Source organism: Culex quinquefasciatus, chromosome 2 (genome assembly GCF_015732765.1).
Source record: "Culex quinquefasciatus strain JHB chromosome 2, VPISU_Cqui_1.0_pri_paternal, whole genome shotgun sequence".
NCBI classification, from domain to species: domain Eukaryota; kingdom Metazoa; phylum Arthropoda; class Insecta; order Diptera; family Culicidae; genus Culex; species Culex quinquefasciatus.
The window spans coordinates 144,263,504-144,291,152 of NC_051862.1; the positions used below are offsets into that span (position 1 = coordinate 144,263,504).

General features: G+C 39.0%; 3 protein-coding genes across 7 annotated transcripts in view; all 3 read left to right on the forward strand.

Moving 5' to 3' along the window:
- The window catches only part of LOC6044558 (multidrug resistance-associated protein 1), a 55,911-nt gene extending 44,191 nt beyond the window's left edge, over positions 1 to 11,720 (forward strand). For 3 of the 4 annotated variants that reach the window (XM_038252802.1, XM_038252801.1, XM_038252799.1), the window contains exons 9-11: positions 9,442 to 10,381; positions 10,438 to 10,604; positions 10,670 to 10,861. In XM_038252802.1, coding sequence (XP_038108730.1) covers positions 9,442 to 10,381; positions 10,438 to 10,604; positions 10,670 to 10,861 — 1,299 coding nt within the window. Of the gene's footprint in view, positions 1 to 9,441; positions 10,382 to 10,437; positions 10,605 to 10,669 lie in introns of all 4 variants that reach the window. The other variant, XM_038252800.1, reaches the window with a different exon arrangement.
- Positions 11,721 to 12,859: 1,139 nt separating this feature from the next.
- On the forward strand, positions 12,860 to 22,275 carry LOC6044563 (multidrug resistance-associated protein 1). Its single transcript, XM_038252803.1, has 9 exons — positions 12,860 to 12,963; positions 17,360 to 17,653; positions 17,718 to 18,965; positions 19,030 to 19,176; positions 19,233 to 20,276; positions 20,336 to 20,537; positions 20,591 to 20,811; positions 20,868 to 21,974; positions 22,034 to 22,275. Exons 1-9 carry the CDS (start codon positions 12,934 to 12,936, stop codon positions 22,223 to 22,225), a joined length of 4,485 nt encoding a protein of 1,494 aa, XP_038108731.1. The 5' UTR covers positions 12,860 to 12,933; the 3' UTR covers positions 22,226 to 22,275.
- Positions 22,276 to 22,452: 177 nt separating this feature from the next.
- Positions 22,453 to 23,458, forward strand: LOC6044564. 2 transcript variants are annotated; one of them, XM_038258135.1, is made up of 2 exons: positions 22,453 to 22,568; positions 22,630 to 23,458. In XM_038258135.1, the coding sequence occupies exons 1-2, from the start codon at positions 22,551 to 22,553 to the stop codon at positions 23,434 to 23,436; spliced, it is 825 nt and encodes a 274-aa protein (XP_038114063.1). In that variant the 5' UTR covers positions 22,453 to 22,550; the 3' UTR covers positions 23,437 to 23,458. The 2 variants fall into 2 exon arrangements, with proteins under 2 accessions (XP_038114063.1, XP_001862063.2); XM_001862028.2 differs by having other exon boundaries at positions 22,492 to 22,568; positions 22,639 to 23,458.
- The last annotated feature ends 4,191 nt before the right edge of the window (positions 23,459 to 27,649 follow it).

Consider the following 27,649-nt stretch of genomic DNA (forward strand, 5'->3'; position numbering starts at 1 on the left):
TTAAAATCATCTTTTAAAAACATTTCAGATGAGTCTTGTTTAGTTGTCTGGATGGTGCACATAGAAATTAAAAAAACATTTTTTTATTTTGAATAAAATTTTTAGTTTTCGCTACAGATTAAGTTATATTTGCCTATTGACACTTTAAAATTTTATGAAGTTTTTTTTAGTTTGTTGAAAAATAATATATAATTATGCATAAAAAGTAGTTTCTGAAATTTTAACATAAGATTTTTAAGAGTTATTTAAACATTTTTCACGCTCCGCGAAATTTCCGTGAAATTTGGTATTTTGAAAATGAGGTCCCGCGAAATTTGCAATTTTGCAGCGTGAAAAATCACTAAGCCTAGTTATTATGATATGAGATAGGGTGGTCCAAAAAATTGCGTTTTTAAACGACTTTCACTTACCGATTACATACTTTGAAAATTTATGGTTTGATGGTCTCTGGACCGAAAAGCACATATATTATATTCCAGTTTAGACTCGATTATCCGAAGGCCTCGGAAAAATTTCACTTCGGATAATAGAATCACGAAAAACCTTTTTTTTCGTTGTCTAATTTTTTATTGTTGAGCATAGGTATGACTAAGGCTACCAACTCTTGCTGTGCAAAAATCCGTACACTTTTCCGATATGACACCATGGTGTAACAAAAACTGTCAATGAATTATTTTGATAAATTAAATTTAATAAATTTGAGAAATGAAAATATAAAACTGTGTCGTTTTCACAGCTAACAAATTTCACAAAATGCTATCAGAGTGCTTATGACTTGCACGTTTAAAAGTATTCATAAAATAAACCATGATTTGAATCACATCATTATGTTCTTCATTTTTTTTTTGTTAAACGTTTAAAAGTTTACGAAATGAAAAGTTTGCTTTTACGAATAATATCGTTCTATGTGTTTTCACGAACACTTTTCCAGAGTTTTTTTTATTGAAAAGGTCCTATAACATGTGAAACACAACAGTTTATAGGACCTTTAAAAAAACTCTAGATTTGTTAATTCAAATGTTCAAATGTTTTCACAAGTTTTAGAAAGCCTTTGGAAATGGATAAATATATTTAGTAAGGAATTTCTAAAAGAACAATTCTAGAGTTTTTTTAAAAGGTCCTATCAACATATGAAAGACAATAGTTCAAAAACTAAAACTCTAGAATTATTGATAATCAAGTTTGAATTGAGGAAACCCCGGAAAACTCACAGAAAAATAAACATTTCTAGTTAACAAAAGCTTCGACCAAATCAAAAAGCAATTCAATGAATAAAAAGTTGTTAAAATTCCGTACAAATCCGTATTATGCGTAAAATTCTCTACAAAAATTCCGGCCTGTTAAAAATCCGCGAAGAGGTTCGAAAATCCGTACGGTAAGGAAAAAATCCGTACAGTTGGTAGCCTTAGGTATGACCCCTAAACTACGCTAAAATTATTTAAAATTTTCAAATCCAAAATGGCGGTGATGCAATATTGAAGAAATGCATTTTATTTTGTAAAAGACAATCAACAACTCAAATTTTTCTAAAATGGGGTCGTACAACTCAAATTTTATGTTAAAAACAAGAAAATGAAAAAATACGAAAAATAAATTTTGTTCGTGATTCGATTATCCGAAGTCCCATACAAACCTTCGTATAATCGAACTTCGGATAATCGAAACTTCGGATAATCGAGTCTGGACTGTATTATTTTTTCCCCTTTCAAAATGTTAGTTTCGAAAAATCTGAAAATAGTTTTTTCGAAAAGATAGAAAAATTTCACGAATGTTTCATATTTTAACATTGAAATCGGACCATTAGTTGCTGACATATTAACGTTACAAAATGGTGGGTTTTTTGGGTAAGACTTAGAAAACTTCAATTTTCCTGTTTCTTTTTGTAAACAAAAAAAAAAATGAAGTTTACTAATCTTACCCAAAAAACCCACAATTTTCTAATGTCGCTGTATCTCAGCAACCAGAGGTCCAACCTTCAATGTCTCTTAGACAACATTATAGAAAATTTTCTGAACTTAAAAAAAATATTTTTAAGAAATACCGGGACCGTGGTGTAGGGGTAAGCGTGGTTGCATCTCACCCAGTTGGCTTGGGTTCGATCCCAGACGGTCCCGTGGGCATTTTTCGAGGTGAGATTTGTCTGACCATGCCTTCCGTTGGACGGGGAAGTAAATGTTGGCCCCGGTCTAACCTAGAGGGTTAAGTCGTTAGCTCAGTCCAGGTGTAGGAGTCGACTCCCTGGGTCCTGCCTCGGTGGAGTCGCTGGTAGGCAGTTGGACTAACAATCCAAAGGTCGTCAGTTTTAATCCCGGGGTGGATGGAAGCTTAGGTGTAAAAAGAGGTTTGCAATTGCCTCAACAATCAATCCTTCGGACATCTAGTTTCGAGTAGGAATCTCGCAATCAAAACACCAAGGCAATGTTGTAGAGCGAATAATTTGATTTTAGAAATAGTCTCTCATGGTCACTATTTTAAAAAATTGAAAAAATGCAAATATTTCGCTTAAATCAAACTTTCGGTGGCTATATTTCAAAAATCACTGATTTTTCCAAAAATCTATAACTCGGCGGCAGATTTTTTGACCATGTTCCTCTATGGCTCAAAAGTTGCGGGTTTTTGTCCCCCAAAACCTATAAAAAAATCTCGAAAATCAACAAATACGTATTTTGGGAAATTGAGTTTTTGTGTAAAAAAAGTTGATTATAAAATCTGCAATTTTTTTTCCGTGTAACTATTTTTTTTTCACAATAGTCCTTAACAATACCTACAACTTTGCCGAAGACACCATTGCACAGTGGTCCATATCGCAAAATTAAGTGGAAAATGGATTTTCCGAAAAATGGTTAAGTTTTGGAGCTTTGGTGTCTTCAGAAGAGTTGTTGCAAATGGAAAAGGGCAACTTTTGGTTTGGTTGAAAATAAGGGTGGTTCACTATTAGGGTGATTTTGAAAATCTAACTTTTCAGGAATATTTTTGGGATTTTTTTCGTCTTCTAAAAAGTTTTGGGCTTGCCAATCCAAGCAACTTTGTCCAAGACACCAAAATTGTATCTCGCAATCTACGCCTTCTACGACCAAATTTAGAAAAGCATCTGAGCAAGCCTTCAAAAATCAGTTTTTTGAACGTAGCAATTCAGGGTTAAGTTTTAGAGAAAAGTGTTATTCAGGGCACTTTTAGAGCTCTCGAACATTTTTATTATCTGACAAGTCAATTTGGACTTAAGGGTCAAAAGTTACAGCCATTTTAATGTAAAAAAGATGCAAATTTAAAACTTGAATATCTCGAAATGGCGCAAGCCAAATTTTAAGCACTAGGTTGCATTTGAAAGAGGAGATCTAGCACTACAAACGCTGAAAAAATCTCAGGGGTGTTTTTCTTTAAACTCGAGATATCTCCATTTGAAAAAGTCTAATTTTCAAGGGAAAACCATATGGGACCGCCCTAACGAAATTCAAAAATTATCCAAATATATGTTTTTCCATGTAATTTTGCCCGCTGAATCTGAATCTGCCCTCAAAATTGAGCCAAAGTGTCGAAATATCGAGTTTTGGTCATATTTTTGGTTTAAATGATATTTTTTTTTTCTTTTTAACTTTTTTCACTAAAACTCAATTTCCCAAACTACATATTTTTTGATTCGAGATTTTTTGATATGTTTTAGGGGACAAGTTGATTAAATAATCTGCAAATTTTTCCGTGTACCTATTTTTTTTTCAAAAGTCCTCAACAATACCTACAACTTTGTCGAAGACACCAAATTGATCAGAAAATTCACTCAAAAGTTACAGCTGTTTGAATATTTACTTACCATTTTTGTATGGACAGCTGCCAAAATTGTATGGAGACTTGTATGGGCGAACCAATGACACCAAATGGCTTCTTTGGTCACACAAAGTTTGAGCCAAATCAAAAAAATACATAAAAATAAATATAGCAGAAATCGGCCGATTTCGAAGAGAATTGCTCAAAAGTATAATTTCCCCAATACCAGAGAATTGCTCACGCACACTTACTCTCACTCACGGAAACAAACACCTCCACACCAATTGGCTTTTCAAAATTAAACCAAACATCACTTTTTCCAAATTGGGGACAGGTATCGCACGGATCATCTTTGACATTACACTGTTCCTGGGCTGTTGGGCCGCCGCGGTTAGGGTTCACGAGCTTCTGCTGGAGAATGTGTTGCATCTGCCGATGCACTTTTTCGACACGACCCCGACCGGACGCATACTGACCCGCTTCTCGAAAGACGTCGACGTGCTGGACAGCAAGCTCCCCGAGCTGCTGCTCGATTGGGTCATTTGTGCCGTTGAGGTAACATTTTTGTTTGTGGGATGGGGAAACTTGATTTCGAATTCCCTTTATGAGGAAGGCGATCTTTCTTCTCTGTATCCACCATCACTTTTTTAAAACTCATTGTAAATAACCATTAGGGTGGTCCAAATCTGGGCTTTCTCGGGGCTACCCCCTGAAATCAAAAATTGACCCATCACCAGGCTAAATTCCAAATTTGAGCTCATTCTGACCACGGGAACCCCTCCCTCTAATCGCTCGAAGTTTGTATGGGTAAAATCGTCAACATGTATGGCGATAGTCGTCCAATCTTTATCAATTCTTAGATGTAGGACATTCTTTAAATTTAGAACAACGTTTCCGAAGACACCATATTTTTTAAAAGATTTATTGCTGAAAAGTTATTAGCTTCTGAAAAAAGACCAAGAATTGATAAAGATTGGACGACTATTGCCATACATTTTGACGATTTTTCCCATACAAACTTCAAGCGACTAGAGGGAGAAGTTCCCGTGGTCAGAATGAGCTCAAATTTGGAATTTAGCCTATTGGTGGTTCTCGAGAAAGCCCGGATTTGGACCACCCTACACGGACAAAAAAGAGTTCCCAAAATCGTGAACAAGCGTTCATGAAAATGGGAACCACGAACAAAGTGTTCAAATTTCATGGTACGTTTTCCAAAATCGTACCATGCGATTTGAACACTTTGTTCGTGGTTCCCATTTTCATGAACGCTTGTTCACGATTTTGGGAACTCTTTTTTGTTCGTGTACCATTAATATAAAAAAAATATTTCCTTTTCATACTTTTATTTTAAGTAATGTCTCTCTATTACTTTTAAGATAGAATTATTTATAACTGTTTCATTCCTCATCAAATATTATTTATAAAATAAGAAGTGGCTCTATTATCCTGTTGGTATTCAGAATTCAAATCGCTAGTTTAAGTCGATTGTCGATCAAGCGTAATCAATTTTAAATGGAATCCAACCCGTAAAATTGCTTTGGTTTTACATTTTTTTTAAAGAAAATTTCATTATAGTAGGCTTATAGTTTGCGGAAACAAATTTGCTGAAGAGTGCAAAGAGATTTGTCCACTCTGAAAAATGTAACATCGACCTTCGAAACTCAGACATTTATTTTTCATCCAGAAATAAAAGCTCCGGATAATACCCCAGATTTCTATACGTTCTCATCACTTCTGAGTTGGGTAACGGTGCCGTTTTTGACGTGAACTTAAAAAAAAATACACAATTTATACTTTGTTCTAGAAGGCAAGATAAAACTCAACACGCAACCTTATGAGTGGAACAAATTTGCCACTTGTTTCTCTCAACTTGCTATTTTCGAATATTAGACATTTACATGGGAACATGGGCAGTCAATATCAAATGACTCGGGGGTGACATTGGGCCAGTGGATGAGATTGCACAGTAAATAAATTGTGTAAATTTGGAACGTTTAAAATTTTTAGGAGTAATATTACCTTTCACTTCTCTAAAAATTTCCGTCGAAACTGCTTCCTCAGCTGACCAGCACTTGTCCCGGTCGTCAGCTTCTAACATCAACCGTTTAGCCACCCTGCGATTTCATCCCATTCCTCCGACGATTTTTTCTTGCATCCTTTTGCTTTATTTACATTTTGAACTGTTGATTTTTTTCCTACACGTTTGGCAAAGAAGATGCCGTTCTACGCATAGTTGTGTAAAAAAAAGTGCAACTGAGAAAACACGATTGAAATTTTTCGACCGATTTTTGAGTTTCTACGCATAATTGTCCCGTGGGTCCCTATTCGCCCCATATGTCCCTAATCACCCCGGTTAGCATTTTATCGACCTTTTTGTAATCCTCTTGCTATACAACAGGTAAACATGATAAAAGGCTTCGTAAAATTAATGATTTCGTGATAGAAAATACTTGGTGGGACAATTATGCGTAGAAGTTCAACGATGGGACAAACAGACTTGGTGTTGTTTTCAATGATTTTTCGAACAAAGTACTGCAAACTAAATATGAAAATGATAAAAAGTCAGAAGCGTCCAAAAATGACATGGGACTATTATGCGTAGAACGGCAGTATACCAAAAAGTATCGTTGGTCCAAGTAAAGGTTTTACTTTTATTCCAGCTAGTTTTTGCAAACTTTTACGTTAAAAGTTGGTTACTTTTAGCTCATAAATGAGCTGTTGTCCAGTTTAATAACTAGAAGGCAAACTGAAAAGTTTTTGGGGATGAATAAAATAATTATAGGATAAATAGTATTTTTGTTTTCATTAGTATTTATTAAATACTTTTCTTACGTGATTCTATTTAAACAGATCATATTTGTTCTCCATGAGCAATTCTCTACGAAATCGGTATTTTTTCTTCAATTTTAATTTTTGTATTTTTTAATCCGGCTGAAACTTTTTTGGTGCCTTCGGTATGCCCAAAGAAGCCATTTTGCATCATTAGTTTGTCCATATAATTTTCCATACAAATTCGGCAGCTGTCCATACAAAAATGATGTATGAAAATTCAAAAATCTGTATCTTTTGAAGGAATTTTTGATCGATTTGGTGTCTTCGGCAAAGTTGTAGGTATGGATACGGACTACACTGGAAAAATAATACACGGTAAAAAAATTTGGTGATTTTTTATTTAACTTTTATCACTAAAACTTGATTTACAAAAACACTATTTTTAATTTTTTTATTTTTGATATGTTTTAGAAGACATAAAATGCCAACTTTTCAGAAATTTCAGGTTGTGCAAAAATCACTGACCGAGTTATGAATTTTTAATCAATACTGATTTTTCAAAAATCGAAATTTTGGTCGTAAAATTTTTCAACTTCATTTTTCGATGTAAAATCAAATTTGCAATCAAAAGTACTTTACTGAAATTTTGATAAAGTGCACCGTTTTCAAGTTATAGCCATATTTAAGTGACTTTTTGAAAATAGTCGCAGTTTTCATTTTTAAATTAGTGCACATGTTTGCCCAGTTTTGAAAAAATATTTTGAAAAGCTGAGAAAATTCTCTATATTTTGCTTATTCGGACTATGTTGATACGACCTTTAGTTGCTGAGATATTGCAATGCAAAGGTTTAAAAACAGGAAAATTGATGTTTTCTAAGTTTCACCCAAACAACCCACCATTTTCTATCGTCAATATCTCAGCAACTAATGGTCCGATTTTCAATGTTAATATATGAAACAATTGTGAAATTTTCCGATCTTTTCGAAAAAATATTTTGGAATTTTCAAATCAAGACAAACATTTTAAAAGGGCGTAATATTGAATGTTTGGCCTTTGTGAAATGTTAGTCTTGATTTGAAAATTCCAAAAATATTTTTTCGAAGAGATCGGAAAATTTCACAAATGTTTCATATATTAACATTGAAAATCGGACCATTAGTTGCTGAGATATTGACGATAGAAAATGGTGGGTTGTTTGGGTGAAACTTAGAAAACATCAATTTTCCTGTTTTTAAACCTTTGCATTGCAATATCTCAGCAACTAAAGGTCGTATCAACAAAGTCCAAATAAGCAAAATATAGAGAATTTTCTCAGCTTTTCAAAAATATTTTTTCAAAACTGGGCAAACATGTGCACTAATTTAAAAATGAAAAACTGCGACTATTTTCAAAAAGTCACTTAAATATGGCTATAACTTGAAAACGGTGCACTTTATCAAAATTTCAGTAAAGTACTTTTTGATTGCAAATTTGATTTTACATCGAAAAATGAAGTTGAAAAATTTTTACGACCAAAATTTCGATTTTTTGAAAAAATCAGTATTGATTAAAAAATTCATAACTCGGTCAGTGATTTTTTGCACAACCTGGACTGCCGTTCTACGCATAATTGTCCCATGTTCAATAAAGTGCAACTGAGAAAAACGCGATTGAAATTTTTCGACCGATTTCTGTGTTTCTACGCATAATTGTCCCGTGGGTTATTATTCGCCCTATGTGTCCCTAATCGCCCCAGTTAGCAGGTTATCACCCTTATTTGTGATTATCTTGCTATACAACTGGTAAACAAGACATAATACTAAGTAAAACTGATGATTCCGTGTAAGAAAATACTTGGTGGGACAATAATGCGTAGAAGTTCAACGATGGGACAAACAGACTTGGTGTTGTTTTCAATGAGTTTCCGAACAAAGTACCAGATTTTATGTGTTTTTCTTAAAGTTGATGTGTACTTAAACTTAAAAATATCATTAAGTAAAAATCGTCCAAAACTGACATGGGACAATTATGCGTAGAACGGCAGTGGAAATTTCTGAAAAGTTGGCATTTTATGCCTTCTAAAACATATCAAAAAATAAAAAAAATTAAAAATAGTGTTTTTTTGTAAATCAAGTTTTAGTGATAAAAAGTTAAATAAAAAAATCACCAAATTTTTTTTACCGTGTATTATTTTTTTCCAGTGTAGTCCGTATCCATACCTACAACTTTGCCGAAGACACCAAATCGATCAAAAATTCCTTCAAAAGATACAGATTTTTGAATTTTCATACATCATTTTTGTATGGACAGCTGCCGAATTTGTATGGAAAATTATATGGACAAACTAATGATGCAAAATGGCTTCTTTGGGCATACCGAAGGCACCAAAAAAGTTTCAGTCGGATTAAAAAATACAAAAAAAATCGAATGACCGAAATCCTAGAGAACTGCTCCCATTTGTAATTTACCCATATTAAAATGACAATTTGTAATTCATCCTTTACTTTCTCAAAATAGCTACTTTGTAACCAATAAGATCTACGTATGTCTGGTAAATCCAAATGGTTAAAAGAGTTGGGCGTTTCGTTAGATAGTATTATCCCTTGTCTTTCGTTTTACTATTCGGGTTCCATCAACATACAAGCTGTGTTGATCAAGCTTCCGCAAACCTCCTAACCAAACCCTGCATGCGCATGTACCATTAACCCGTAGCCGTTAGAACAAATTTCGTGTGTTTTCATGAGTAACCTATTTTTTGTAAGCATTTCAATTCGAAAAAGAAAGATCTCCGACATTTAGTGCAGCTAGTTGTAGCTTTTATGTAGTCGTGCTTGTTTAGTTTCGTTTGCTTTGTGATCATTTTTCGGTCGTTGTAATAATGTATTTTTTTTTGTTTTTTTTTTTTTCAAACTAAATCAAACGAAAAGGTGGTAGCCACCCTGGTCGTGATCACCATCTCGACGCCGATCTTCTCGGCCGTGATCCTGCCGATCGGCATTCTGTACTACGCCGTGCAGCGCTTCTACGTGGCCACGTCGCGCCAGCTGAAGCGGCTGGAGTCGGTGTCGCGTTCGCCGATCTATTCGCACTTTGGCGAGTCCATTCAGGGCGCGCAGACGATCCGCGCGTACAGCGTTCAGGACCGGTTCATCGGTGAGTCGGAGGCCCGGGTGGACTTTAACCAGGTGTGTTACTTCCCCAGTATCATCGCGAACCGATGGCTGGCGGTGCGGCTGGAGATGGTGGGTAATTTGATCATCCTGTTTGCGGCACTGTTTGCCGTGATGGGCCGGGAGACGATGAACCCCGGGTTGGTGGGTCTGTCGGTGTCGTACGCGCTGCAGATCACGCAGACGCTCAACTGGCTGGTGCGGATGACCTCGGACGTGGAGACGAACATTGTGGCCGTGGAGCGGATCAAGGAGTACGGAGAGACCAAGCAGGAAGCCCCGTGGGAGCTGCAGAACAGTACGTTGCCTAGGGATTGGCCGGAACAGGGACGGGTGGAGTTCCAGGACTTCCAGGTGCGGTATCGCGAGGGGTTGGACCTGGTGCTGAAGGGAATCTCGTTCACGGTTGAGGGCGGGGAGAAGGTTGGAATTGTTGGTCGGACTGGGGCGGGCAAGTCCAGCTTGACACTGGCGCTGTTCCGGATCATCGAGTCCGCCGGGGGAAAGATCATCATCGACGGGCAGGACATTTCTCAGCTGGGACTGCACGCGCTGAGATCGCGTCTGACCATCATCCCACAGGACCCAGTGCTGTTCTCCGGCACGATGCGCATCAATTTGGACCCGTTCAACGTGCACTCGGACGAGGACATCTGGACGGCGCTGGAGCATGCCCATCTGAAGGCGTTTGTGAAGGGTAGGATTTGTAGTTGGGAGATTGGAATTGTTTTTAAACGGTTTTGGGTCTTGCAGGTCTGACCGCCGGAATCAACCACGAAGTTACGGAAGGCGGTGAGAACTTGTCCGTTGGCCAGCGGCAGTTGATCTGCCTGGCGCGAGCGCTGCTGCGCAAAACCAAGGTGCTCATTTTGGACGAAGCCACTGCGGCGGTGGATTTGGAGACGGATGATCTCATTCAGGTAGGGAATATCTCAAGCATAATCGTGAAACTACATACTTGAACGCAATGACTTCCATTTCGCAGAGAACCATCCGCACCGAGTTCAAGGACTGCACCGTGCTGACGATAGCGCATCGGCTCAACACCATCATGGACTCGGACAAGGTGATCGTGCTGGACAAGGGCCAGATCACGGAGTACGCGGCGCCGGGCGAGTTGCTGCAAAACAAATCCTCGGCCTTCTACAGCATGGCCAAGGATGCCGGATTAGTGTAATTATTTGTTTGAGTTTGAGTTAATTTTTTGTTTTGCTGGTGCAAATCGCTACTTAATCCGTTTGTACTTTAAAACTCACACATAGCTAGGATCAGAATGTTGGCATTTCTTTTTTGTTTTGTTTATTTTTCGTTTGTTTGCAACTAACAAGAGTGTTTATATCTACTTACCGGTAGTGTGATCTGATACACTACACTCAAATAAACCAATCAGCCAAGGTTATCGAAATTCTTGTACTTATTGCACGGGTAAATTTTTCAGTATTCCTATCATTCCCGGTCGAAATTCAAAACACTGAGATTTCAAACCATGATACGTAGGATTCCTTTTAGGCAAAGTACGCTTAATTTACACGCATGATATTCGTTACATTCTACAAGAAAACAAAAAAAACAGAGAAGCTTGTATTACTTAATAGCAGAAACTTGCAAACATCCTGAAGCCAAACACACTCATACCACTACTAAGAGACACACAAAACCACACAAACAAATGTGTTCAGAAACAAAGAGGCACTCAGCATTTTCAGCCATAGTGAAGTACAAAAAAAAAATCCATCGAAAATCAGTTTGAACAACACACAGAACAAACAAAAAAAACAGTACATTTTTCCCTTTCTCCACTTAGCAGAAGAAGAAGGATAAGAAAAAGCCAGGAAGTTACTTGATGGCGCCAAGCGAGAAGATGCGCAAGACCTCAAGCAATGGTGCGCACTTTTTCGATTTTTGAATTACACCTAATATTGTTTTAGAAAGTGCCTTCGAAAACCCACTATTACTTTGTAAGTGTTTGTGTGTGTGTATATGCAAGACCACGCGCAGTAAACCAATAAAATGTACGTCTGTTTTTAATTGAGAAATGGTGGTGATTTTTTTTTCGTTCGTGAAACACGCTTGATGACACTCTGACACCAAGTCAAACACATAAATGATTGAATAATAAAGGAGTTTGTGTGCTTACTAATGTGCTACAAATCAATTTGTAACGTTATAAAATCATAATTTTGTTCATTTCAGGAAAGCTCATTAGAGGAATTTGATTTCAAGACTGCTGTTCATATTTTCTTGCCATCAACTATTTTATACAAAAAATAAAAATACTTTAATTATCAAAAGTCAAAAGTTGGTTAATGATATCACATCCCTTGTAAAATTTCACCTTAAGCAGCACCACTTCACGGTGCGCGTTGCGCAAAAGAGTGCTATGTGTGAGATTTAATTGTTGGCACTCCACTACGCCACAGGCAAACAGACGTAATTCTCTTTCAAATTCCATCAATCAACAATGTAACGGTCAATTTGAAAGATTGAAAACTATCCGAGGTTGTTTTGAATTCAGCACAGCTCGATTACACGCGGTCGAGCATTTTGAATTAGGAACGCCATCTTGTGCAGCTCACAATGCCTCACCATTTGACCATCACAGATCCCCGAAATTCGATTTCAATCCTGAGGTATTTAATAAAAACCGAAAAAAAAATCCGTGCATTGTTGTCACTTTTCATATGAAAGAAGTTCTAATCTTGGCGTGCTATTTTGACACACTCTGAAAATGGATGTAAGTGCGACAACTGGCCAAAGTAATTTCAGGTCAGAAAGCGTTTGACACACGTACATGCCCGGGTACCGTAAACATTTGTAATGATAACTCGGGACTTTTGCAACCAAATTCAACTATACTTCGGGACAATGTACATAATGGTCAATCAAGCAAAACATGTTTGTTATTGTTTAAATTGCGTGCTCTCGTTTTTGTTTATTCAAGCTCAAACATTAAAACGCGTTTTTCACGGCACGTCATAAAGCAAGTGCGACAAGATAGCACGACATTGTTGAGTAGGAACTGTGTGCACGCACACTTGCTTGCATTTTCAGCGGTTGGCTCTGGTGAGGATTGCTTGATGGATTTCTGATAAAAATGCTCCATGATTCACGTCTGTTTGTCTGTGACTGCACTATTTCATCAGGTTAGATAAATCCCCGACGACGAGCCTGGAGTACATATTCTAGCCATTGTGTTGACAGTGCCGGCATTGCGCGACCAGCGGCTGATAAGGTGACAACTGTTTCTCTATGAACGAGTTTTGTGGCAGTGAATTTTGGGTGAGTTTTGTTTTCCACGGTGATCAATTGGATGGGCAGTGATCTTAGAATGTAAATATCAGTTTATAAATAGAAAACAGTTTGTTTTCTTCGTATCTACTGTGTGACTCATTCGTTTTACCTGAACTCAAACATCCTTCTCATTATGCGTTTCTACGTCGAAGCACTATATAAATAAGTAATAAATATTGATTAATTCTTAATGTAACGAAGTGAACACTTTCCACGAAAAGAACGAAACATGTGGCAAGTGACAAAGAAGAACAAAAGGGAACCACGTGTGCGTGATGCACCACCCGTTCTATCGCGCTGAATGATTTCAATCACACTGGTAATCATCCAGCATAGTGCAATTATTTTACTAGTGCCAGCACTCATCCGTGCAAGGTTATGAAATAATGGGCTAGTGGTCGGTGAGGTGTTGAGTACGCAAGATATATCAAATGAGCTGTTTGTTTACATCTGAGATTTCCGGACCGGAACGTACCTTGAATGAAATGGTCCTTTAACGCAATAAAATAAATAAATTCAGAGTTTTTAACTGATTTACCATTGTTCAAATTAAAAAATTATATTGGAATTAGTTATTATCTTTTTAGTTTTTTGAAAGTATAATATTTATAATCTGAATCAGAATCTGTATAAATTTCAATTTTCAATTGGTGTTTATTAGAATTTAACAGTTCTGTTTCAGGATGTTACATTTGCAATTCAGAGATTTGGAGAACCTTTCAACTGAGATCAATTCATAAGCTTTTACAGGGAGGGTACATGTTTCTAAGTTTAGATTTTACTAGCTGAGTGCTCTTTTAGGAAAAATAAATTTAAAGAAAAAAACCTAGATCTATATGCAGGCCAAGGGTGCATGATACTGATGATACTCGTCTGTTGACAACACCCAGGCGAGGAACATCCCGGAAGGAGCCCAACTACATCCGTAGTGCTGTTTGGACAAAACAGCATGGCTCTGGTTCCTTGCAAGTGTCCTATTTTCTTACCTCCACGTTGGCTTGGTTTAGTCATCATGATGACAAGGTGTAACCTAGCTGGTGGCCTGTGGAAACGACTCGTAAACCTTTGACCCGCGAGGGTCAGAGTAGAGACGGCTAGAAGAAAGGGGCGCGTCAATGTGGGAAAGGGAAGTAATTTGTGATTGTAGACGGTATTGTTTTGATTCGCAGTATGTTGAGTCAACTGCTGTGGATGTACCTGAAACATCGCACAACGGGGTTTCTCTTCTCTTCATTCTCAGCTACCACCTATCTTCTGTTTATTTTGTTTCACTGATTTGCTAACGCGGCTTCTGTTTACTATCCTCCATTTGATTTCGATTTTACTCCTTTGATTCTCTTATTTCTCAACGCTTTTCCACTCTATTTTACTAATTGATGCTGCTGTAACAAACTGTCTGCTTTCCCTTAATTTGGCAGCAATGTCAATTTTGTTTATCATGTGCCTTTTCTTTATTTATCTATTGAATAATTTCTCATCATCCCTGTAAATTGCCCTCAATACAATCTGAGCTTGCTCGTTACCTCAATTTATTGACTATTGTTAATTTCTTTATCTACTTCATAAATTACTATCTTTCTTTTACTATTGAATCTTTACATAGTATGTTTCCTTCACTGTCCATTGTTTTGAAACTTTACCTTTTTCTTAAGCAAGTGAGGTTCGAGCCCTTACTCAATTTATGGAATTATTAAAGGATTATCACAAATATTACTATTGTACTTTTGAAAAACTTTTTTAAAATGCTTAGGGCCAAAATATTGTAACAAAACACCGCGACAGGAGAAATAGCAACAGATAAATACGACTCAACAAATGGGAGAGAAAACAATACACAGTAAATAACAATTAGTTTTTGAATTCAAACTAAAAATAATACAGTTTTTGCTTTAATGAAAGTTGTTAGGCACACTTTAAATCGTTAGGCGCTTATACTTACATCAAACCCTACGTAATGTACCACCCCCGGCCGAGTTAAAATGCGTAACCGGAAAAGAAGGTGTGCATGCCTGGCACGAACACTCAAAGCGTGTTCTAGCGTGTTGCTCGTACTGACTCAGAGCAAGGGTGAGATGTAGGTGTAAGGGCAGTGCGTGTTCGTCGGGAACCTAGTGCATAAGATCGGTCAAGGCCCGTTCATACACTGAAAATTGCGAATTGCGAAAAAAAACCTAGATCTATATGAATCTGTATAAATCAAAATATCCTGTCGGTGAAAATTTCGTTCTTCAAAATTTTAAGGGTTTTTATTTTTGGTACGGATTTTTAACTGACTTTGCCTTATAGGTGGATCGATCTTTGCAAAAATATTTGTTTGAACAGATTAGTAGAGAAATCTCTTAACTTTAAAACGCCTTTTGAACTTTGAAAATGCGTTTTGATTTTCAAAAGATATTCCACTTCAAAGACAATTATTTTTAAAACGAACCTCGTTTGACCTTATCTATCACTCAAAAATCAGCCTAAATATGATTGTGTTAAAATAACAATCAAAACGTGCTTACAAGTTTCAAAAGGGATTAAAAGGTAAGAGATTTCTCTACTAATCTGCTAGAACAAACATTCCTTAAGGATCAATCCACCTATAAGGCAATGTCAGTTTAAAATCCGTACAAAAAAAAACCTTAAAATTTTGAAAAACGCAATTTTTAACGATAGTATGTTTTGATTTATACAGATTCTGATTCAAGCCGGTAAAACACAACATTTCACGCATAAATCTGCAATGGGGTGTCGCTGATTAAAATATTTTGCTCCAGCCACGCCGTGCGATAGCTCATGATCAGAGGGTGACGGTTTTCGAGATTTCCAATTTCCCGGGAATTTGAAAGTTATATGCAAAATTGTTGACGTGTTACCAAACATTTGAAAGAAACTTGATGTTGTTATTACATTAAAATGAACTCAAGTACATTTAGGCATGGTTGTTCAATAAAACATCAATTTTTCTAGCAATATCGTGATTTTCATTACTTTCATTATTATTGTATGCATTAAATTTTACTGATCTACTGTCATTTCTTGATTTCATATTTTTTTCTCTTATTATTTATAATATAAAAAAAAGTGTGAAAATTCAAAGAAAAATTTAATCTAAAAAACGTATTTTAAAAATTAGTCAAGTTTTCGAGTAAGAAGAGAACATATAAAAAAAGTAAATTTTTCCCATGAGTCAGGGATGGAAAATCGCTCCCAAAATTCTCCATGAAAATCAATCTGCTGATGATTTTTTGTGAATTTCCTTGTCAGCACCACTTAATAATATTTATTTCACTTTGTTTACTCACATTACCCATCTAAAAAATGTGACAGGTAATTTTTCGACGTGCGACGTTACACTTGCAAGTGTAGTAGTGAAAAAGATGTTCCGCCGAATAATCAAGATAATGATTTTTTTCAATTCTCTTACCGATCTTTCGTGCGCGAGAGAGGAGAGCCATGCTCCCTTCGGATTTTTTTTCTCTTGATGAACGTCCAGAGATTTTCTTTTGATGATGATTATGCCATCGCTGTCCATGACCCATGAAGAGTATCGGGGTCGCATGTACAAAGCGGATTCAGTGGTTATTTCTTAACACAACAATGTTTAGGTTGACGTTAACATTTCATAGGTCGCCTCCCTAAAGTGTCATGATAAGGTCCTGTTGCGGCGTAGGCAACGGTAAACTGGGCGAGGAGAACTTTTCTTCGATCGAGCGTACTGTAAACACTCGCGGATTTGTAGGACTATTTTTCGGACAGATAAAACACGCGGAAGTTCAGAAAACTTTCTCTATTTCCGATCCTCTTGCCGAATGTCTGCGCGCTTGCCTTTGCCTTTGCCGCGCTCTCGTGTTCGTTTTCGCGCGAACCCTCGTTGTCGCGCCATTGCCTTTTTCGCTATCAGGTTGGCCAGCTTGTGATGATACCTTCCCTTTACTAAGCAATCGAATCCAGAACGAAAAAGATCATCAGTTGTGTTGGTCCGAGCCGGGATTTGAACCCCGATCTACCGCTTACGAGGCAGAAGCGTTACCACTAGGCTAAGAGGCTCGGCTCCAAACATATCTCATTGGGTAAACTTTTTTTCTCGGCTTTTCTTCACTCAAAACCCATGAAAATCTCAGAATTTATAATTGAGAAAAGATATTGATGACCGTTAACCATTGCGTTCAGAAACAAAGAGGCACACAGCATTTTCAGCCATAGTGAAGTACAAAAAAAAATCCATCGAAAATCAGTTTGAACAACACACAGAACAAACAAACAAAAAACAGTAAATTTTTCCCTTTCTCCACTTAGCAGAAGAAGAAGGATAAGAAAAAGCCAAGAAGTTACTTGATGGCGCGAAGCGAGAAGATGCGCAAGACCTCAAGCAATGCATTGTTTCTTCCTTCACCAATAGGATTACAACCTAACATGGAACACCACCGACCCGGAGCTGACACCGTGCTTCGAGCAGACGGTCCTAGTCTGGGTCCCGTGTGGCTTCCTGTGGGCGTTCTCCATAATCGAGCTGAGTTACCTCCGGGCAAGCGGAAACCGTAACGTGCCCTGGAACGTGCTGAATGTGCTCAAAATGGTCCTTCTCGCGATCCTGGTGGCTGTGACCGTTAGTGACCTGGCAAAGGCAATCTCAACTGGGGGTCCTGATGCTCCCGTTTATATTTACATCCCTATCATTAAATTAGCTACATTTGTAAGTTTTTTTTTCATTTTTTCTGCCGCCTGTTTCTCTATAAATAATCTGTCGTTTATTTCAGATCTACGTTGCTGCCCTAGTGTATCTCAACAAATTCTACGGGATGCGAACATCTGGAGTGCTGTTCCTGTTCTGGTCCCTGCTAGTTATCTGCAGTATTCCTCGCTGTCGAACGGAAATCCGAGCCCACTTGAATCGCTCCGAGTCGGATCCGTGGGCTGAGTACCAGTTTGTCAGTTTCATGATCTCCTTCTGTTGTTACTGCGTCTTGTTCGTGTTGAACTTCTTTGTCGACGAACGAGCCAGGGTGATGGAGTATGAAGTCACGGACAAGGAGTGTCCCGAGCTGTCGGCTTCATTTCCCTCGCGACTGCTGTTCAGCTGGTTTGATCGATTTCTTTGGAAGGGGTACAAGAAGCCCCTGGAGAATGAAGATCTTTGGGACATCAAGTGGGAGAATTCTTCAAGAGTGAACTTTCCATTGTTTGATGGATATTGGAAGCAAACGGTGGAGAAAACTTTGAAAAGTAGAGGACTGAGCAAGTCTTCGAAAACGAAGAAGGTTGCATCGATTGTAACACCTTTGATTCGAGCGTACGGTGTTCCGTTTGCGTTTGGCAGCTTCCTTCACCTCGTGCAGGATGTTCTGACCTTCATGTCACCGCAGATCTTACGATTGATAATCGATTTTGTCGACAGCAGTGAACCACTTTGGAAAGGAATTTTATACGCCGTTTTACTCTTCCTGGTAGCCATTACCCAGACTGTTCTATCCCATCAATGTATGGTTTACATGTTTGGCATTGGGTTACGAATTCGAACGGCCCTGGTTAGTGCCATCTACCGCAAGGCTTTGGTTGTATCGAGCAGTGCCAAGAAGGAATCAACGGTCGGAGAGGTCGTTAATTTGATGGCTGTAGATGCACAGCGGTTCACGGACTTGATGCAGTACCTGTGTGCAGCATGGAGTGTACCGTTGCAGATCGGACTATCGTTGTTCTTTCTCTGGGAGCTACTAGGGCCGGCCGTCTTTGCTGGACTGGCTGTAATGGTTGTGGTGATGCCACTAAACGCGTATCTGGCGAATCGTTTGAAAAACTTGGACCTCAAAGAGATGAAATATAAGGATGACCGAGTTCGTGATATGAACGAAATTCTATGCGGGATCAAGGTTCTTAAGCTGTACGCCTGGGAACCAAGCTTTGAGAAGAAGATACGGCAGATCCGGGACAAAGAGGCAAAGGTGCTCAAATCGGCAATGTACCTCAACTCGTGGACATCGTTCATGTGGACGACAACACCATTTTTGGTAATGCTGCAAAGAATAAGAAGAATATTTTCATGCTAATGCATTCCTGGTACTTTATATGTAGGTTACACTGGTTACATTTGCGACTTACGTATTGATGGATGAGAACAATGTTCTGGATGCTACAACTGCGTTCGTTTCGTTGGCTTTGTTTGCGATTTTGCGGAATCCACTATCGTGGTTACCATTCTTGGTAACTCATCTTGTGCAAGTTAGTTGATCTAAACCCAATATCAGAACGTATTACTGATTTTTTTTCATTCTCAGACTTATGTATCAATCAATCGCATTAACAAATACTTGAACCACGACGAGCTGAACCCGGACAACGTGCAGCACGATCGGAAAGAGTCGAGCCCGCTGCTTATCGAGAATGGCAACTTTTCATGGGGAGACGATGAGACTACACTGCAGGACATCAACATCCAGGTGGGAAAGAACGAGCTCGCTGCGATTGTGGGAACCGTTGGTTCCGGTAAGAGCTCCATACTGTCCGCGTTTCTCGGAGAAATGGACAAGCTCTCCGGGCGGGTTAACACCGTTGGAACGATCGCTTACGTTAGCCAGCAAGCGTGGATTCAGAACGCCACTCTGCGGGATAATATCCTGTTCGGGAAGCCGATGGACAACAAACGATACCAGAAGATAATTGCGGCTTGTGCGCTGAAGCCAGACCTGGAGATGCTTCCCGGCGGTGACCAGACTGAAATTGGGGAGAAGGGTATCAATCTGTCTGGTGGACAAAAGCAACGAGTTTCGCTGGCTCGAGCGGTTTATAACGATGCGGATATCTACTTCTTGGACGACCCGCTGAGCGCGGTTGATTCGCACGTTGGAAAGCACATCTTTGAGCAGGTTATTGGAGAGAATGGTTTGCTGGCGAAGAAGACCCGACTGTTGGTTACTCATGGTATTACGTACTTGCCGTTCACGGATAACATTTATGTGGTCAAGGATGGAAAAATTGACGAATCCGGCTCGTATCAGGAACTTCTGGATAAGAAGGGTGCCTTTGCGGAGTTCTTGCTACAGCACTTACAGAACGTAAACCAAGAGTCCGAGAATATCGATGATATCAAAGCACAGTTGGAGACCAGCGTGGGTAATGAAGAATTGAGAGCTAAACTAGTAAGAGCGATTAGCCGACAGTCGAGAACTGAAAGCACGTCCGATGCAGGATCAACGCACAAATCATTCTCCAGACAGATCTCGGAAACCGAGAGTATTACCAGTACTAGAAAATCCAAGTTGGACTTGGATAATGTACCGAATGAAAGATTGATTGAGGAAGAAAAAGCCGAGATAGGCAATGTACGTTATGAAAATTCTAGTGAGAAATCCGTTGTTCGCTACATGATTTAACATTGCAGGTTAAATGGAGTGTCTACAATCACTACATGAAGAGTATTGGGATAAGCTTTTCCGTAACTACAGTGATTTTTAGTCTTCTCTACCAATCGTTCTCCGTGGGTTCCAACTTGTGGCTCTCAGAGTGGTCAATGGATCAGAACAATGACACAAGTGTTCGGGATAAGTATCTCTCGGTTTACGGCACGCTTGGAATTGGTCATGGTAATATTTCCAACTAGTCATTTACAACAAAAGTTAACACAAATCATTTCCAGCAATCTCATCATTTCTTTGCGATTTGATCCCACTTTTGGGAGCTTGGAAAGCCGCCGTATATCTTCACAACCATCTGCTGTCCTCGATACTACGTCTTCCGCTGTCCTTCTTCGATACAACTCCTACCGGACGGATACTGTCCCGTTTCTCAAAGGACATCGATGTACTCGATAACACGCTGCCTCAGAGCGTTAGCGCTTTGTTCTACTACGTATTTGAGGTAAGTTTGGCTCACATGTAGCTTACAGCATTTCGTAAACCTTTCCCTAATTCTAGTTGATAGCAACCCTAGCAGTGATCATCTTCACAATACCGATCTTCACCGCGGCGATCATCCCCATCGGCATCCTGTACTACCTGGTGCAGCGAGTGTTTGTGGCTACGTCGCGGCAACTGAGGCGGCTGGAGTCCGTGTCACGATCGCCGATTTACTCACACTTTGGTGAAACTATTCAGGGAACGCAGACGATCCGTGCGTACGGAGTTCAGGACAGATTCATTGGCCTATCGGAGGCTCGTGTAGACTTCAACCAGGTTTGTAAGTTCCCGAGCATGATCGCGAATCGCTGGTTGGCCATCCGCATGGAGGGATTGGGTAATTTCATAGTGCTGTTCGTAGCGCTGTTTGCCGTTTGGGGTAGGGAAACGATGAATCCGGGCATGGTTGGATTGTCGATTTTGTACGCATTGCAAATTACCCAAACGTTGAACTGGTTGGTGCGTGTGACTTCGGAGCTGGAGACGAACATTGTAGCTGTGGAACGGATCAAGGAGTATGGAGAGACCAAGCCGGAAGCCGCGTGGGAGTTGCAGAATAGTACTCTGTCTCGGGATTGGCCGGAACAGGGACGGGTAGAATTCCAGGACTTCCAGGTGCGGTACCGCGAGGGGTTGGACCTGGTGCTGAAGGGAATCTCGTTCACGGTTGAAGGCGGCGAGAAGGTTGGAATTGTTGGTCGGACTGGAGCGGGCAAGTCCAGCTTGACACTGGCGCTGTTCCGGATCATCGAGTCCGCCGGGGGAAAGATCATCATCGACGGGCAGGACATTTCCCAGCTGGGACTGCACGAGCTGCGATCGCGTCTAACTATCATCCCGCAGGACCCGGTGCTGTTCTCCGGCACGATGCGTCTTAATTTAGATCCTCTGAATGCGCACTCGGACGAGGACATTTGGAAGACGCTGGAGCATGCCCATTTGAAGGCGTTTGTAAAAGGGTTACCAGCTGGTATCAACCACGAGGTCAGTGAAGGTGGTGAAAACTTGTCCGTTGGCCAACGGCAGTTGATATGTTTGGCCAGAGCGTTGTTGGGCAAGACTCAGATTCTCATTCTGGATGAGGCTACTGCTGCCGTGGATTTGGAGACGGACGATCTCATCCAGGTACGAAAAGTGTTGAATGTACTTTGATCGACACTGGTTTTATTTTTTATTTCTTTCAGAGAACAATTCGTACCGAGTTTAGTCATTGTACCGTATTAACGATAGCTCATCGTCTCAATACCATCATGGATTCGGACAAAGTGATAGTTTTGAACAAAGGTCGAATCGAGGAGTTTGCAGCGCCAAGTGAGCTACTGCTGAACAAATCTTCCGCTTTCTATAGCATGGCAAAAGATGCCGGGTTGATATAGAATCATATATTTTTTAATGAATTATAAGAATAAATCTTTTTTACCATGTTCCAAAGAACTCAATTTATTTCGATTGAGAAATACGGATTGCAATGTAGGGTTTCAAAATTACTCGAGCGGTTAAGGTGAAATACAAGTTTTCCGAAAATATGTGCTTCAAGATGGCGTCCAAATAGGTAGAACTGGGCGGTATTCTAGCAGAAGCGTTTTCTGCGTAGCGCGTCTTGTTTGTTTTGGTTCAGCATTCGAGTAGGTTGTTTGTGTTCATTATAGAATTTCGTAAAGCACTAGCATTCAACTGAACGTTCCCAGCTAGTTCGTTACAATGAGTGCTACTCCACAAGTAAGAACTGAAGTTTTTGAAATAATAATTTGTGTTACAACCCGCTTATCGCTTTCAACAGCCAACTCAACGATTGACACCCAAGATCTGGAAACGCGATGAGATTCTAACGTTCCTGGATATTTTCGAGAGCACCTTTCACGCTTCCGTTTCCGAACCTTTCGATTCCGAATCAGATATGTGGCAGTGCGTTTCGGATAAGCTGCTCGCAGAAGGAGGTTACACGGCATCGGCTCGGCACTGTCAGAGCAAGTGGAACTTTCTGTACAAAACGTACGTCAACAGTCAGAGTCAGCAAGGTGCTTTCTACGCGAAGATCAGACAAATTGTGGAGTACTCACAGCAGGTTAACTCAAATACCGAAGATAAATCCACCAACGAAGCCACAGCTGAAATAAATGAACAAATTGAAGAACTTGGTCACGAGCCTGACAGCGAGGTGCAGGGTGAAGTTGAAGCGCTGGAAGAAAACGAACCAATCGACACGATTGAGTACAGTTCTTTGAAGGTAGAAAAATCTCCCCAAAAGCTAGAGAAACCACCGGAACAATGCTCTAAAGAGGAACAACCTGCAAAAAGACTGAAGCTCGAACAGGAAGCTCCCGTTACGGATGATGAAGTACAACTAGAGCAAACACAGGAGGTTGAAGAACCACCACAACAACAACAACAGCAACAACCCAATCGGGAGGAAACCACCACCGCCGCCGTAGATTTGAGTTCAGTTTTGCAAGGTATCGTTAGCAAAATAGACGCAATTCACGAGGAGCAACTCAGTCAGGGACGCCGGCTAGAGTGGATGGAACGGCTGCAGTTGGAGAATAGACAGACATTGTTGGAGATTAAAAACCACTTGAAAATGAAATAAATTGAACTATTTGCGAGCGTGATTTTTTTTTTATAAATTATGAATGAACACCGCACGAGCAAAAAATTTGGTTTTAGATTACCGTCATCTGGGACGAATCGGGACTACAGTCTGAATAGGGACAGCAGGTTTTAGAGCCCTTAAAAGCATTAAATTTGGAAATCGATGCACTCTTTTTGTTGATCTGTGTCTGATCTATCCGAAACCAATAAAAAATTACAAATATTGTACAGTAACATAGCTATAATAGCTGTCCTAATTCGCCCCAGATGACGGTAATAATTGTTGTCCCGAAAGCTTTTTCTTTAAATTTCAATTTTCTATCTCAGATTATCTTTTTTTAAATATTGTACACTAATTTTACGCTGATTGTCACTTAAGGTTGGATAGAAAAACAGTTATCACCTAACTCCATCAAAATTACTGATTTTCACAATTTAAACAATTTATTTCCTAACATTTTTTATAGAAACTTGCTTGCTCACTTCCTATTGAGCAGTTAATCATTCGATTTCAGTTGAAAACGCTGTGTCAAAATGCTGATAGGCCGACATCACCCAGTCACGACGTTTTAGCATGATTCTAGCAGAGTTCTCACAGAGCTGGATATTCTTACAGCATTCTAGCAGAATTGTTCCACCGTTCTAGCAGGATTCTGGCAGAACCAGCTCTGCTAGAATATTTCGTGACTGGGCAGAGGCACGAAGGAATTAGATGCTGAACCCTATGTCGTCTTTTAATTTTAATTTAAATAATTTTTAATGCGCTAATTGCTGCAATGATAATTCTGAATTTTTGGTCTAGAAATAATGAGTAAACGCTCCTAAATAACCCCCTGGGGAAATCATTTTTTGATTGCTGCATTCTGAAACAAGATTTTTTTGTTTTCTGAAACAAGATTTTTGTTTTCTTAAACAAACAAGGCCAATCAGGAATAATCCTTTCAGAATCTCAACAAAACAAATTGAAGTTCAGACTCGATTATCCGAAGTTGAGATTATCTGAAGGTTTGTTTGGGACTTCAGATAATCGAATCACTAATGATTTTTTTTCGTGCTTGTATTTTTTTAATAACATTAAACTCGAGTTTTGTAAACCCTTTTTAGTAAATTTTAAGTAGTAGAGTGGCAGTGCGTGGCCGAATGGTTACGCTGTCCGCTTTGTAAGCGGATGATTCTGGGTTCGATTCCCATCTGCTGCAACCTTCCATCGGATGAGGAAGTAAAATGTCGGTCCCGGCCTTGGTTGTTAGGCCGTTAAGTCATTCCAGGTGTAGGAGTTGTCTCCATGCCATAAGTACAAACAACACACCAAACCAAGCCTACTCCGGTGGAATCGCTGGCGGCGGTTGGACTCGCAATCCAAAGGTCGTCAGTTCAAACACTGGGGTGGAAGGTTCCTTGGAGTAAAAAGAGGTTTGGGTGCTCTCCCCATTCAAGCCTTCGGACTCCTAGGTTCGAGCAGAAACTTGCAATAGAGACCACAGAAGACCCGGGGGTCGTTAATGTGGATGGTTTGATTTGAAGTAGTTGATTGCCTTTTAAAATGCAAAATGCATTTTTTCAATATTTCATCACCACCATCTTGGTTTTAAAAATTCTGAATCACTTTAGAGTAGTTTAGAGGTCATATTTAAGCTATTAGTTTTTGTATTTTCGTACGTATTTCAAATTGACATGTCTTAGGTGAAACGTTTCAAAAAATTAAAAAATGGTTTGTTAGTAAATGTTTTTGGAAGCACCATCAAAATGCCATCACTTAAGAAGTTCTGTTCTGTTTCTGTGTGTCCTGTCAGAAATTGAATAACATAATTTGGACACGAACTGGAGTCCCGTTTTACCTTAAACTTGTTATTCTCGAATGACGAAACGGCCTTCTTTTCTTTACCAAAAATAACAATTAAGTTTGACTTTTCAGCGAATGTGATTTTTTTTAAAATAATTTTTACACCATTTATACCTGAAATTTTCAATTCAGGTTGTTGCCAGAAAATTCACTGAATTCAAGTAGCACACTTTGTTCGCCAAAAGATTTCCGAACTGCTTGTTGAACTCGTTTACTATGTTTTCCCAACGTCCCTGAGAACTCTTGAACGCTAGAAAAAGCGCACGTTTTTCTGTTGTTGAACATCTCTTAATCTGTTAGAAATGTGCGTGGTTTAATTAAGTTTTACCAGCGCACCACTACGGGCCATCGCCATACAAACTGGCGGCCAAATATTTTTTTTTGCTTTTTAAATGTTTTTTTCATACAAATTTGGGTAATTGTATGGTATTGAAATGATATACGTCCATTTTTATGACTTTTCATGTTTTTCAATAGTTGATTGTTTATTATTAATAGTCTTTTTCTACTTTTTTCGGTATCAAACTGAGATTCTCCAGTTTCGCTTGAGAAACTTCGGAACGAATACCTTATTTTGACTTAGGTACTCAATTTTAAATATAGGCAACAGAAAATTCCAATTCTTGAAACCAGGTATTGATTTTTGAAGCGACGATGCCCACGTAGGTAGCAAAGCAAATGAATAAACGGGCGCATATGTAGATTGCAGCAAATTTTGATAAAACCTAAATGTTCAAAATGGCATATCTCCGAAAACGCAAAAAATCGCAGGCTGGAAATTTCAGCAATGTTAGATTATGATCCAATCTTTCAAGTGATCTTAGTTTCATGTTTAGCATCGGTTAGTAAAAAAAGTACTCGATTAACAAACACAAAAAAAAGTTTTGTCAAAAAAATGCTTCAGTTATTCGATGAAAACTTCAGTTTTTGGTTTGGAAACAACATTTTATCTATGAATAGTTTCAAAGCTTATCTCATTACCTTTCCAACGATGTATAATTGTCCTAATAAAATATTTAAAATGGCTGAGCGATGTTAAAATTAAACAATCAGCCTTTTTTACGATAAACGCTAGTTTTTTACTCCATTTTTTGACTTTCAGCTTGCGTATCTCCGTAATGAACAAACTTAGAGCTTTGAAAATTTGGATTTTTCTTAGTTAGAATGTTTACTTTCGAGAAAAAAATACCAAAAAATATTTGGAGAAGGTCACTTTTTTGAAACTTGGCCACCCAATGTACCATAGTGCGCACGTCCTTCTTGCATAGAAAACGTTTGTTGAACATGTCATAAGACCTCTTGACTATAAGATTCTTAACCGGGTTGGATAACGTCATTAGAACCGTTTAACAACATTCTGCCTTTAAGTTTCAGGAGGGAGTTAGGCAAACGTTTTTATAACCGTTCAAGAACATATCGTTGCAGACAAGAATGTTAAACAGTCTTTTCATAAAATACGTTCAAGGTGTTCGCTCAAAAGTTTTTTTTTAAATTTAATCCTTTATTTGTGAGTAATGTCGCTTCACGATACTTTAACTACAAGTTTTTTGTGATTCATTAGTTTGGACAGGGATACGCCATTTATGAATGATAATAATATGAATGATTGATGATAAAAAAATATCAACCATAAAAAATCATTCAATTTCCTAATTATGCCTCTGGGGATTTTTTTTCGATTATGTTTGCGTGCTGATTAACATGCTTGCTACTACTATTCTTAGAGTAGTAGTAGCAAGCATGTTAGTACTACTGCTGCTGGTTCCCGGTGTTGCGCAATTCTGTCGTTTGGAGCATGTTCAAGAAGCCCAAATCTATCATACATTGACGAAACTGAAATGTTTACTGACGTCCACTTCAAGAATGTCGAGTTGTGCGATCGATCCAGATATGGATAAGTAAGATCTGGTGTCAAAAAAATATACAAAAATCACATAAGTGATCATAACTTGCGATAGGGGCCAGATCTTGTTGGGAATTTCTTTTCAGTCATTAGGTTAAAGTCACGTTAATAAAATAAACAACAACAATTTTTCAGTCATAACATTAATTTTGTGTCATTTCGTAACATATATTTTTTAAAACATGTTCTCTGCTCTGAATTTATGACTCAAAACTAAAGTTCCCGATGCACTGATACTCAAAATTCTCCAGCAAATCTGCGCCGTACGATTAACTTCTTCACGAGCGCACCCAGCATCAGCAGAGTTCTCTTCATGAATGTTTTATGTCATTACCTCAATTACGTAACACACGTGGAGAGGTACAGAAGCAAGAAGAGAAAAAAACCCGGGCAGCCTGTCCATTCAGACACCGGTGACCGAATCAAACCAGACGGTTAACTGGGGCCAGGGGTTCGACACCGCGT

Excerpts from the sequence above, each read along its gene's own strand:
- LOC6044563 (XM_038252803.1), top strand. The coding sequence starts at position 12,934 with ATGAACGAGTTTTGTGGCAGTGAATTTTGG. Across the intron at positions 20,538-20,590 it reads CACGCTTGGAATTGGTCATG|CAATCTCATCATTTCTTTGC; the intron begins GTAATATTTCCA and ends AATCATTTCCAG. Across the intron at positions 20,812-20,867 it reads TGTTCTACTACGTATTTGAG|TTGATAGCAACCCTAGCAGT; the intron begins GTAAGTTTGGCT and ends CCCTAATTCTAG.